General features: G+C 40.7%; 1 protein-coding gene across 2 annotated transcripts in view; it reads left to right on the top strand.

Moving 5' to 3' along the window:
• The first annotated feature begins 5581 nt into the window (after nt 1–5581).
• The window catches only part of inpp5l (inositol polyphosphate-5-phosphatase L), a 53384-nt gene continuing 45706 nt past the window's right edge, over nt 5582–13259 (top strand). For both annotated transcript variants that reach the window (XM_036578568.1, XM_036578567.1), the window contains exon 1: nt 5582–6104. In XM_036578568.1, the coding sequence (XP_036434461.1) occupies nt 6045–6104 (60 nt within the window). In that variant the 5' untranslated portion in view covers nt 5582–6044. The remainder of the gene's footprint in view (nt 6105–13259) is intronic.

The raw sequence follows: 13259 nt of genomic DNA, 5'->3' as shown, positions 1-13259 counted from the left end.
CAGATTTCTTTGAAAAACTGAAAGCGAGTCTCCTGAAAAGAATGGAAACTGTAATAGAGGCAAAGAGGGGACACATAAATACTGAAAAAGTTGATATTATATTTAGTTGTTGAGACGTCTGTGCAATTTTTTGTTAAATATAAAATCTTTTTTTTTTCCTGAAAACTTGTTATGGCCAGAAATGAAAGGGTGGTCTCTGACTTTTCCACAGTACTATATGCAGATGAACAATATCAGATAATTCCCATATCAGTGCATCCCTAGTCCATGCCAATAGTGTAAATGTACCTTAAGAATATATTTGACCATGTAGTGTCTTGTTCAGTTTTCCAGTTTGCCAGTTCATGCAAGCCTTTTATGTCACAGTCCAAAGCACACTACTTGAAATACCTTCTGTCAGATCCTAAGACCCCAGCCTGCCCTCTGTTTGCTGCAAAACTTTGACATAGAGCCTGGTGGTAAGTTCAAGGAGGCACGTACACACGCTAATTAAGGAAATGGTTAAGTGCAACACAATTGGCCTACTTAGGCTCTTTTTCTGGAGGACATTTTAAGCTCCATGTTGAGACCAGAAAGTAGTCTGTATTGTCTGTGCATTAAAACTAGTGTAGTTACTGTATATAGTGCAACATGTAACAGTATAGCACAAATATAGATGTTCTATTCCTGTATTCAGCAGGAGTGCAGCAAGCAAGCAGAAGAACCCAGTGAAAAAGAATGCCAGTCTGAATGCCCAGATGAATGCCCTCTGAGGTGGCATGAGCTCATTCAGTAGCAGTTTGCAGGAACGCTTCAGTTGACGGGTTCAATCTGGAAACACTGTTCTACATCTACCTCTACAGTTCACCTGTGCCTAGGCACTAAAGGAACACTTAGCATTAAATGGCACTAATATCCTTGTTTTGGCTCACTCTTACCTGATAATCTTGTCTTTTTCTGGTCAGCTTTACATGTGATCAGATCTGTACGTGTTTCCTCAAAGGTGTTTGGACCCCTTACCTGAAATGTGCATGCATTTAGATGCATTATGTCTCCCAGTGAAGAGTTCGGCATAATGAAGAGGGTACAATGAAGGTCTCTGTGAAGCTCCACGTGGAGGGATCTAGTGATCATCTGAGGCAGGCTGATTTTAGGCCTCGTTCCAATTCACTGAAACCACCCAAAGTCCGCTTAGAGTGTACTAGGGGTGTAAAAATGTCTCTGTCAGATTAACAGCTCTTATCAGCACTTAAAGCTGTCACTCCACTCTTACTTCAGATCTGAAGAAATCCGCTGGTGTTTCTCAATGCTGTGAGTCTGAAAGGATGTGCAGCTGTCAAGAAGTCCTTACTGAGAAAAGCATAGACAAAAAGGAAGGTTTTCTCTTCTGGTGTTCTCAAAACAATAGACTGACCACCCCAGAGTCCAGACCTCAGCATCGCTGAATGTGTTTGGGATTACTTGGATTGTGAGAAGCAGAAAATACAACCAAGTTTTAAGACTGAACTTTGGAGGTGTGAAAATGTTCTGTTTTTTTTCTTGACGATGAAAAATGAATAACATGTTCTTACTGGCCGTTTTGACTGGAAGTGAAGGGTGGTCTCTGACTTTTTATAGTACTGTGTTGACATGAAAAATCTCAGATAACAGCCTCTTCCAGTCACATTTGTATTTGTATGTTTTCTGTATTTTTAAAATCATTCAGAATCGTTCCATGGTGAATTTTCAGATTTCATTATGCTTAAAATGTATATTTACATTGTTATGAAGTCAGAGATTTACACCCCTAGAAGGTACACCTAAAAATATATTTGCAAAAGCTACTTTTTGACCTATCTGCTTTGATTAGGCAGTGATTCCTACCTTGATTACGCACAGCACAGTAAACACTTCCCTACAAAACTAGCTTGCAGAACTTGGATTAAGCCTTGGCTAAATAGAGAAAGGAAGTGTAGGAGGCCTAAGTTGTCTTAGGATTGGAGCAGAGCCACTTTATATTGGCTTTAGCCGTCCATGTGGGTGGGTGTATGTGTGTGTGTGTTGACTGTGTAATTTGCTTCAATACTGCCAGTGACTTGACTGCTGCCAGGCTCTAAAAAAACAACATCTTTTATCCTTCCCTTCTAGCATTCGCAAAGCTGAATCTCAAACCACCCTCCCCCCACCAAAAAACACATCACAAGTGCTTAAGTCATACTGAATATGGATGAACTTGTCAAACCAGTTAATAAAAACAATCTTGCAAAGTTTAAGTCTGTCATGTATGTCAAACTGGTAGAGCTTCATTTGTAAGCCTGTGTAAAAATTTTAAAAGCTGTGTTTTGTTATAGCTATCCGAGTGGACAAAGGAAGCTTCATCTTAATGGATTTATTACTTTCAATAATTCAATTACATTGTTTTCATCATGTGAAACAGGGTTTACGTAACGCTGAACATGAAAATCATGTGATTTCCATAGAGGGAACGCAGTTCATCACGGACATCTGTGAGATCTACAGCGTTCCCATGTTTGTATATATCATACACACAGCCGATGGTTCGAACTCCTCTGTGATGGTAAACTCTCGCTTTTGCTCATTCAGCTCACAGATTGTTGTTATAATGGAATGCCCCAAGCCACAGTGAATGGCCTAACGGAGGCACTAAGCCCGACAGCACCACTTGGGGCCACAGAAAGCGGTCAAGAAGGGGCACCAAGCCTGACAGCACAGTCAATGGCCATGGGCCAGAGACAGCCGCCATTCCCTCAAGGATGTATATCCCAAGCGGAAGCTGGCCACAAGAGGTTGCCAAGGCAAATGGTGCCACTGAGGGCCACGGAAAGTGGCCAGAGGGGGCGCTAGGCATGACACTGCCGAGGGCCGCGAATAGTGTCCAGAAGGGGGCATCAAAGCTGACGGTGCCACTGAAGGCCATGGCTAGCAGCCAGTAGGGGGTGCCAGGCCTGACAGCACCACCGAAGGCCATGGATTGCATCCAGAAGGGGGTGCCAGGCTTAACAGCACCACTCAAGGCGTTCTGAGATGGGCTCACAGGTAGCGTTCAGAAGGGGGCACCAAACGTGACCGCGCCACTGAGGGTCACGGATAGCATTCAGAAGGGCCACTAAGCCTGATAGCGCCACCGAAGGCCATGGATAGCGGCCAGTGGGAGGCACCAGGCCTGACAGCGCCACCTAAGGCCATGGATAGCATCCAGAAGGGGACACTAAGCCTAACAGCGGCACAGAAGGCCACGGATATTGGCTAGAAGGGGGTGCTAGGCCTGACTGTGCCACCAAAGGACACAGATGGTGTTCAGAAGGAGGCACCAAGCCTGACAGCGCCACCACAGACCATGGCTAGCAGCCAGTAGGGGGCACCAGGCCTGACAGCACCACTGAGGGCCACACATAATGGCCAGAGGAGGCACAAAGTCTGACTGTGCTGCAAAGGGAGGGCAGCTGGAGACAGCCACCAACATCTTGGGGACATGTGTCCCCAGCACCACTGAGGGGCTTCAGTAAACTGCTGACAGCACTACCGGGCCATGGAGAGTGGCCAGAGGGGGGTGTTTGGGAAATGGAGGCTCTGAGGGGAACTGTAGCTTTCCACTTTACTAATGCTTTTGTAAGTTTGCTGCTTGTTGATTTATCCATAGGTGTCCCACAGTATAGTTGTTCTAATTTGCACCTCTCTGTATGCCATAGACGGTGCCAAAGGGAAGCTCCTAGAGAAGTCTTTTAACTGTGTGTTTGAAAGGCTTTTTTAACATTAATTAAGCCATGTTAAAAGGCATGAAGCCCAGTGTTGGCATCACAACCTGCGCTCTAAACATCCCCATAGCTCCTAATTACCACTCTATCAGTACTGGCGTACACCACATTCTGTCATTGGCTCAACGGGTGTTGCAGAAACTGGATTGTAAATTGATGTATGAGTGGACAGAGCAGCGTTGAGTATTGGGCACTGGGGACAGTTTGTTCTGCCAAGACTTCCTTTCATTTAACTTGAATAATAGTCATTAATTTAAGTTGTCGCTGCCGAGCTTTTCCCTGATCAGCACTCAGCATGTGTTTCTGTGTGTGCGCGTCGGTTTGTTTGTTTTCATACGTTTTCAGGACAAACTTTGTTGGAAAATCAGAGAAGCACAGTGCTGTCCTGCTAACTTAAAACTGAAAGGGTTAGGGTTAGAATTAGGCTTAGAAAATTCTTAATACATAAAAAAAAATGCATATGGAACATTTGTTATTAAATATTATACATATTAATATACCATACAGGTATTACATATTTATAAAATGGCCTATATGTAATACTATGTAATAAAAATAAAATAAAATGCATATAACACACACACACACATATATATGTATCGCTGCTGTCGGAAGAAAACATTATATCTCCGTTTTTGCCGTTTTTCAGTTTTTGACATAATTTGAAAATACCTGCTGCCCTTTACAATGTCTGTAAATTTTATGATGCATGAACCAAAAGAAACGGCCCAAAATGACATGGAAAAAAGTCTGGTTCCATTGACTTACATTAAAAATATATTAGGTTTTTTCCTTCTCTTGTAAAGTGATCATTCTGGAGATACGAGGTTTTCTTCCGACAACAGTGATTTAATATATATATATATATACATTTTAAGCCCAAGTTCATGTAAAGAAAGAGCGATGCCCAGCAGCTTTAACCCTTACCACTCTTCTGAGCAGCAACAGCAAACACATGTAGTAATTTGAGGTTAACTATTATTTACTAGAAGTGTTAAACTTTTGAAAAGGGAATCTGTCCTTTATTTTTTTGCCATGTTTTTGCCATTGCTTTGTAATGAATGTGATGTAAATGATGTACTCTGTAATAATTAACTATATTTAGATCTAGTATATTTAGATATTTAGAACTAGTAACCCCTCCCCCCCCCACACACAGACACACACTCTCTAATCTACTGCACTAAGTAGTCTTACTGTTATTGAGCAATGCTTAAGAGTAGTATGACCTCTGTACATTTAGAAACTTCAGTTCATTTATTCAATGGAAAAAAACATAACAATTATAGCATTATTATTATTATTATTATATTATTATTAATAATAATTATTATGTTATAAAGTGTTATTGTGATTATAATGATGGTTATAATGTTGCTGTTATCATTATTATTTTATTATTATTATTTATTATTGTTTCTGTTGTTATTATTATTGATGGTGGTGACAGTAGCAGTACCCCTTGCAGCAGATTTTGAGCTGGCAAATATGAAAATGAAAAAACACAGCTCACTGTATAACCATAATCTAATTACTGGGGTTGGGTCAGAGGTGAGAATACTGACCCACTCAGTTCACTTCCACAGTCCAGCCCCATGTTGTGCTGAGCTGCTGCTGCCAAATCAAAATTAGCTCATAAATGAAAGCAATTAGGCCATATCTTGGCAGGCACAGTACAGTTTCTCTGACAATATTGCAGACGCTGCTCGGACTGCAACGTTTGTCTGCCTTTAAGCTAAGTTACTGTTATCATGTCTTACATGTATCAGCTGCGCACCCAAAGCCGAGTGTGTGGCTGCAGGTTGTACAGTGAACCTCCACTACTAGCTTTAGTGGGCGGAGCCAAAACACCGAGCCATAACAGCGGCAAAAAAAGCTGCTGTAGCCGAGCCCAAACCTGCAGGTTAGCTAGGTTAGACAGGGCAGCAGCGACTCCAACTCCCGCCCCACAGGGTTCGTCCTCTCCAGGCTAATGCAGCTAAGAACCTAAGTCCAATTAACATGAACGGAGGAGGAGAAACCCCGCCGTCGCCGTGCGCGGAGCCGACGGGCTGGACGACTTAACGGAGAGTGAGGAATGTGGCCGGTCGACTTCAGCTGACTGGAGTACAAACATGAAGCAGCACATCAACGCCTGTGTGGAGAAGTGTGTGTCGAGCCGAGGAGAGCGGTCTGAACCGTGTCTGTAAGCCGTTTTCTTCTCACTGCTTCTCGCGTTCGGCGCCTTGAGCAGCAGCAACAACAAAACCCCAGCACAGCAGCCCGGACTGTATTTTTCCCCCTTGGACCGTTTCTGGATTCTCGCTTAGCATGGAGCTGCACACGGACGTGTTACTAGTCACCGCAAACGTCGGCTCCTTATTTGACAATGTAAGTGTCCAAATGAATACTTTGAAGGGGGTCATTGGTGGATTTACACGGCTCATTGTCCCTTAGCTCCACAGAACAGGTATGACTTTAAGCGTTTCATAATGTAGCCCTGACTGCAACTGCACTGACTGACACTGAGGGCTCATTAAGGTAAACAAGAAAATTGCTTCAGTTCACATTATCAGTGTACCAGCAGTTGCCTGTTGGGACACGTTTTGGTGGGTTCGTGACGAAAACGTGTCGCAGAAGTTTCCTGCCCTATTAACATTAATGTCTGTGTCACATTGACACACAAGTTTGGCTCATTCACTGACTGGAAAGCGACGTTTTACACTGGAAGTGCTGTAATGCTGTGTGTCGTATTTCCACAGAATAACTCGGGCTCTCACTGACATTACGCTGCCAGCGTAAGCGTGCTCAGCACTGACGCCGAGCGATGGTGAAATAACGTACAGTAGAAATGAGGCTGAAGTTGGCTTCTTGTTCGAATTTTCCGTTCCACCTTAAATGGCGCAGCAGTTACATTCTGGCGCCCGGTGCCAAAATGGTACTGCTGCGCCATTTAAGGTGGAACGGAAAATTCGAACAAGAAGCCAACTACAGCAGATGATGTTTTTGTGTTGCTCGTACATTAATACTGAAACTCGACGTTTCGGAGTGAATTTTTCGAGATTTCGACATCTTCTCCTGACGGCTGGCTCGTGGCCGCGGTCAGTGCCGTTACACTGACTCTCCCTCCGGGGCCTCCGCTCTTCAGCCCCGCGCTAAAGTTGTGCGATCCGGCCGTTGGAGGCGACGCTTCGCCGCGAGCTTGCTGCCTGCGCGAGCGGAGCGGGTGCGCGTTCCGCCGCAGAGCAGCGGCAGCCAATCAGGAGGGAGCATTCAAATTCAAACAGGAAATCCCGCGGACGTTTAAAAGGCTGAGCTCTCGCACGCGAGCCCGCAATGCTGACGGAAAATAACGTTTTTTTGGCGAGATGTGAACGAGAGAAAAACCATACAAAGTCAGAATTTTTGTGAAAAAAATTTAAATTCTCGTAAATATTTTGTGAAAACTGGAGTAAAAATGTCAATTTAAATTTAACATTTTACATTGTATGTAGATTTACAGAGGAACAAGTAGAAAAACAAACAAAACAATAAAAACACATTTTGTGTTCGAAATTTTCCCCTAATCACTGGAATGTAGGGTATACATTCACTGTAATGACCCTAATCACTGTAATGTAGGGTATATATTTTCTGTAATGACCCTGATCTCTGTAATGTGGGGTATACGTTCACTCTAATGACCCTGAGTACTGTGATTTAGGGTATACATTCACTTTAATGACCCTAATTACTGTAATGTAGGGTATACATTCACTGTAATGTAGGGTATACATTCACTGTAATGACCCTAATCACTGTAATGTAGGGTATACATTCACTGTAATGTAGGGTATACATTCACTGTAATGACCCTAATCACTGTAATGTTATGTATACATTCACTGTAATGACCTTAATCACTGTAATGTAGGGTATATATTTGAAAATCTGCATCACTACATAAAACACTATTACAGGGAACAGAATTCGTAATGGCTGTAAAGAGACGCTACGTCGTGCGGGTTTGCTCATTAGTGTGCGACACCGAGTTTGACTGCATACATGACAAGAGCTTTCTAACATCTGTAACAGGTCTAAAGTGAGGTCTGTAGAGACGTTGCTGGGTTTGTAAACCAGCCAAAAGATGCTGCAGGTGAATCTTCAAACCAAACGACGTAGTGCATAATAGGTATCCCCATCCCTTAGGGTACATCGGTTGTACACTACTTATCGTGGTGCATTGTATCTTCTGCGGACACCCCTATGAAATGCGGAACCCCAAAATAGTGTAGTATATAGTTAATAGGGCACAGTTTCGCACACAGTTGTGGTTGTTATTTATGAAAGCTTTACTTTACTTTTTTCTCAATAGTAGAAGTATTTATTTATTTATTTTTTTTTCAAAAATTGCCACTATGTGGTAAACAAAATATTCCAAAGCTGACACATTTTGTCTTATGTATGGATATCACCGGATCCTCTTAATTGCGAAGTTGTTAAGGAGTCAAAATGCGAATGATACTACATACAAGCTAACAGAGCTGCACATTGAACTGACATAATAAGGCTGGCAACCTATGTAAGTATGTAATGTATTCCAATAACTTCAAGTTTTATTGCCGTTGTACATATGCAGGGGGACAAGGACAGTAGATAAAACGTGTATGTGATACACTGGGCAGTGAACAAAGAGTGCAGAAGTACCAGTAGAACAATAGACAATATACATATATATACAACATGTATGAAAAATAGTAATAAATAGACAATAAATACAAAACAAAGGAGAAACACAGAAGTGTACTGGTGCATAGAGGTGTACTGATGCATACAAGTGTACTGGTGCATAGACAGTAACATTACAAAATATATGCAGCATTATCAGAGGTAGGTCAAGTGTGTAAATTATTAGTGTTCCGTACACAATGTTGTGAGTTTTTGTTCATATGTTCATGCAAGAATGTGCAAGTGTGACAGTTAAGTTTCTTCACAGGCTACAAAATGACACACGGCTTCAGAGGTCAGAGAACGTTACTTAGAATATTCATACTTTTAAGATTTATGAGCTTAAATGTTACAGTTTAAAATTCAGGATTTTTTAGGCCAGGTCTGAATGTAAAAAGCAGACTTTCATGGTTGTTGTTTGAGAAATTGTGCATGAAAACGTAACTCGCATGAGCTTGTTTGAATATTCGGCTACTTTTCGTGACCTCACTAAGACTTTAAGATAAACCTCCTATGTTTTGAAAGTAGTGCTGACCCAGGATCAGTTTTTTTTACTTTTATGTCCGAATCAATGCAATGGAAAAAGGCTGATTGTAGATTGGTTCTCTGACTCTGAGATGCTTTATAGGTGCATTCATAGTGTACAGTTCATGTGCAAAAACACAGTCAAATCACATAATTTGTGTATTTGAAAATAAGTAAGTTAGCACATTGTCTACAGGGAACAAATCTAAAGTGCACAATTTCTACTTATTTGCTGATATAACATGAAAAAAAGAAAACACAAAATATAAAAAGTGCCATGACTTTTGGACAAACCACATTTGATATTTTTTCCCCTAATATGTTAAATCAAGCAAATAAGCAATAATTGTGCATTGCAATTGCTTACAGCTTTCCCATATAAACAGGAACATTCATCAGCCCTAAATGCAAACCTAAATCAAATCAAAAAACGTCACTCTGAACTAGAATATCTAATGCTGTTTAGCTTGTATAATTGGTGATATGAGTTCTTATGAACCTCTTGAGACGGTTATGGAGGAAGCAATAAGCAATTTGATACCCCAGATTAGGTTCCTCCTTATGTATGAAGATATCCCTCTGCACACAGTCACCTCTCACACCCTAAGTGGATTAGTTCACTCTGATTAAAGCCTTCTGTAATGCTTTCTGATAAAGAATCCTCCAGTGCCGTCGCCTCTTGGCTTAAGATGACAAACTTTGCTCTATTCAAACAGCCTAGAGTTGTTATTTTAATAGTTTTGGTGGGGACATTGCCTTCATTGTATGTGTGTGTATCTGTGTGTGTGTGCGTGTATGTGTGTGTGTGTGTGTGCATGTAGGGGTGGGGGGAGCTGCTGATCCTACACCAGTGGAAATTTGGCCACGCACCCGGTTTCCCGTGGCCATATTTGGCACAGAGTGAGCGCCTGTTTGGGTCCATTGTGACTATAAACAGATGGATATCTTTCCCCAGAGGATTTCAACCTCTCCTGTCTACTTTTTCTAATAGGTCAACAGTGACGTGCTGGCTGTAAAAACAAACTTCCAAAAATGGTGGGCTTTCTCGTGTCTCGTGTCGCTGGTTTACCAGCCGTGGCCAGTGCCTGGACGTATCTGACTTGCTATCTGTTATTATGAAGAAAAGTTCACAAGTGGTCTGACCTCACTGTAGCTATTCTGCTGTTCCATTTCAGACATTTATTGCATTTTTTGTTTGAAAGACCTGAAGCTTTGGTTTGCCTCTCAGCGCAGATCGACTGTGCAGTGCAGCACGAAAAGCAATATATCTTTTTGTGCAGTGGACAGCAAGAGTGGGCGATGTGTCAAAAATATAACACCATGATTCTTGAGGGCATAACATATCGCAATATTTAGTTTTGCTGAGATTTGAGAACGGACAAAATGCACCAAATAACAGTTGTGCCGCGTTACAAAAAGAAAGGAAGAGCTATAACTAGTGTTCAGAAGTTTAGCATAACTTTGGAATATTAATAATAGCTGTTATTTTATTCAGTAAGAACCTAGATTGAAATACTGTTAAATTTAGACACCAGACTGTATGTTAATTTTGGGAACATCAAGAAGTTATTACATGATAAAAATCACGTGATCTTCCTTTAGGTTTGATCACCATGCTTCTAATGTGAGGCATTCTGGATGTTTATTTTATAACTCCAGTCAATGCTGTGCAGCTTTCTCAGTCATTATACAACCATTTACATCTTAGCTCATCATCCAGAGCACATCTAACATTTCTTCGTGTTTTACAGCTTCTTATGATTAGTTGGTACCTGTAAAGTACAACATTGTTTAGATATTATAATGTATTTTCAACATATCCATTTTATATTATTGAGAATAGTGATTCCAAACTTCTGAATGGTGGTGTACAAACATTTTTTTAAAAAATAAGATATTTGAGATGGAATAATCAAACAATTGATTAAAAATAAATTTAGTAATACATTAAGTTAATGGAACAGTTCTTCCCATGAAGTTTACATTTTTATTCGCTGGTTGCTGTTGTTGTTTATAGTCTGTAAAACTGGTCTAAATCTGTCTAATGTATGATCCATGCAGTTGTTCTAGACTCGAAATGTGCTGACGATACCTATGCAGCGCAATTTATCACTATTACTATAACTTATTGTCATATTGCCCATCTCTAATGGACATGTCCAGCTCTTTTTTGACAAGTCTTAACTCTTTTTTGAGTCTTCCTTGCATTGCATAGTGAACATTTTAGCAAAAGGTGTTGTTCACTGAGAAGAAGGTGCAGTTTGTGAACCCGCCTGGTTGCTGTCTTTTATTACATGCTGCACTGCATGCCATTGTGAAGCCAATAATTCCTCATTCGGCCCCTGAATGCTTAGAGTGCACCATCGCACGCCAGTCCTGTCTGACAAGCACCTCGCTCAGCGCTGCATCATTCCTCTCATTGTTGTTTACTAGGGGTGTAAATCTCTGACGTGACAGTGATTCTATGTGGGTACGATTCTTTGGAAAACAACTCATTCATTTCAGTACAAAAGCAGAAATTTAGCAGAAAACTACACAGAGGTCTCAACAACCACAAATCCTCAACAATTGCACAGAAGATATTAACAGTGATATTATATGTCAGAGTTTTCAGTATTTAATGTGCCCACCCTTTGCTAAAGCTTTCTTTTCAGTTTCTTGCTTTCATTTTTTCCAAGAAATCTGCCGCGATGTTTTTCCACACCTCCAAAGCTGAGTCTTAGAAGTTTGTTGCATTGTCTGGTTCTCATGATCCAAGTAATCTCACTTATAAAGGACACAGCTGTTGGTTTTAAGATAATAAGAGTTAAAGTCACTGGAGGGAAAAGTGCACGAAAGTAAAGAATACTGATAGATTTAATTTTCTACTTAGTGTTAGAGGCTCAATCAGTGATTTCTGTAAAATAAATGTTTTCTGATTTTTTTCAGACACAGAAGAGTAAAACCTATACTTATTGCCTGTTTGGAAAATAAATAAATCAAATCGTGGTGTCAGATGTTTGCACATTTTGTTGCAAAAAAAGTATACTACGCTTTTGGGGGGGTTATTTTAACCAAAAAAAGTGATTATTGATCATTATTATAGATCATTATAATAGATGATAACAAAATCTATTCAGTTGAATTACCATCTACAGTATCAGTGCATTTTCACACATTTTACACTATTGCATACAGAATTCTCGTAAACACCACAGTGTGTTTTCTCAGACTCCAGCTTCTTCCCATGAACATGTTCAGTTGAGCCAGAGATGAAAGACAGTTAAAAGCATTTAAAGTAACTCTGAAATGTCAGCATTTGGATACAGGCCCAGTGATAGGAAATGATGCGTTTCAAATTTGGGAAATTCTCCCGAGATGGGAGATGAAGAAAGTTTCCATTGGCCCGCCCTTCCACTCTTTCAACAGAGAGAGAGAGAGAGAGAGAGAGAGAGAGATAAGGAAGTAAATGAGTGAATACACTGCTTTCCCAAGACAGAATATCAAGGTAGAATGTGTATGCAGGGATTTACATGCTAACGTAATACTAAAAATCAGAAATGAGATTGATCCAAACCAGGGACAGAGCTTGTATTTACTGTAGCACTGAACTTGAATCAGTCCATTCATTTGTCTGTCCATCTGTCAATACTGATATTACAAAAGGCTGCAATTTGCAAATGAGCCCTCTAACCAATCACAGTGTTTTTTGCTCTGTGCTGGGAGTTTCCTGCCCAATCCCGGTTTCTGTGGGTGCTTTGAAAGGAGGTGTTCATGTAGTTCACCAAAAGTAAATTAAAGTAAAATTGATCCGAATAATCAAAATTCAGCCTTCCATAACTAAGCCATCTAGTCACTGTGCGCTTGGTTTCTCAGTTTTTCTGATACAATTTTTGCGTAGCCAGCCTCCATTTATGTGAATGCTCTAAATTCTGAATATGTGCTGTTTGATGGTTGGTGGTTGCGATCACCTGTGAAATAGAGCTATGAACCAAACAAAGTCTATGGCAAAAATCAGTCAGCTATAGAAGTACAGTAAGTTGTTTGGTAAGGGTGTAACAATTTCAATATGGTACTGAAAAACTGAACAAAGAAACATTCAAAAAAGTTGTATTGAAACTATTGCCAAGATGCCTTTCAGTCTTTTCTGTCTTTCATGGAAACTACAAAACATTGGAAACAGTGGCTCGTATTCATCAAAGTTCTGTAGAATAAATTGGATTTGACCACCTTTAATGAGACGCTACTCGTCTGATTAATGAAACTTGCATACGACGTCGGAACAAGTGGACATTTGAGCATAAATGATGAACCTGCTTGAGAGCGTGAAATCAA

Source organism: Colossoma macropomum, unplaced genomic scaffold (assembly GCF_904425465.1).
Source record: "Colossoma macropomum unplaced genomic scaffold, Colossoma_macropomum, whole genome shotgun sequence".
In the NCBI taxonomy this organism is placed as follows: Eukaryota; Metazoa; Chordata; class Actinopteri; order Characiformes; family Serrasalmidae; genus Colossoma; species Colossoma macropomum.
The sequence above is the reverse complement of the archived record's forward strand: the minus strand, read 5'-3'. Positions and strand labels throughout refer to the sequence as shown.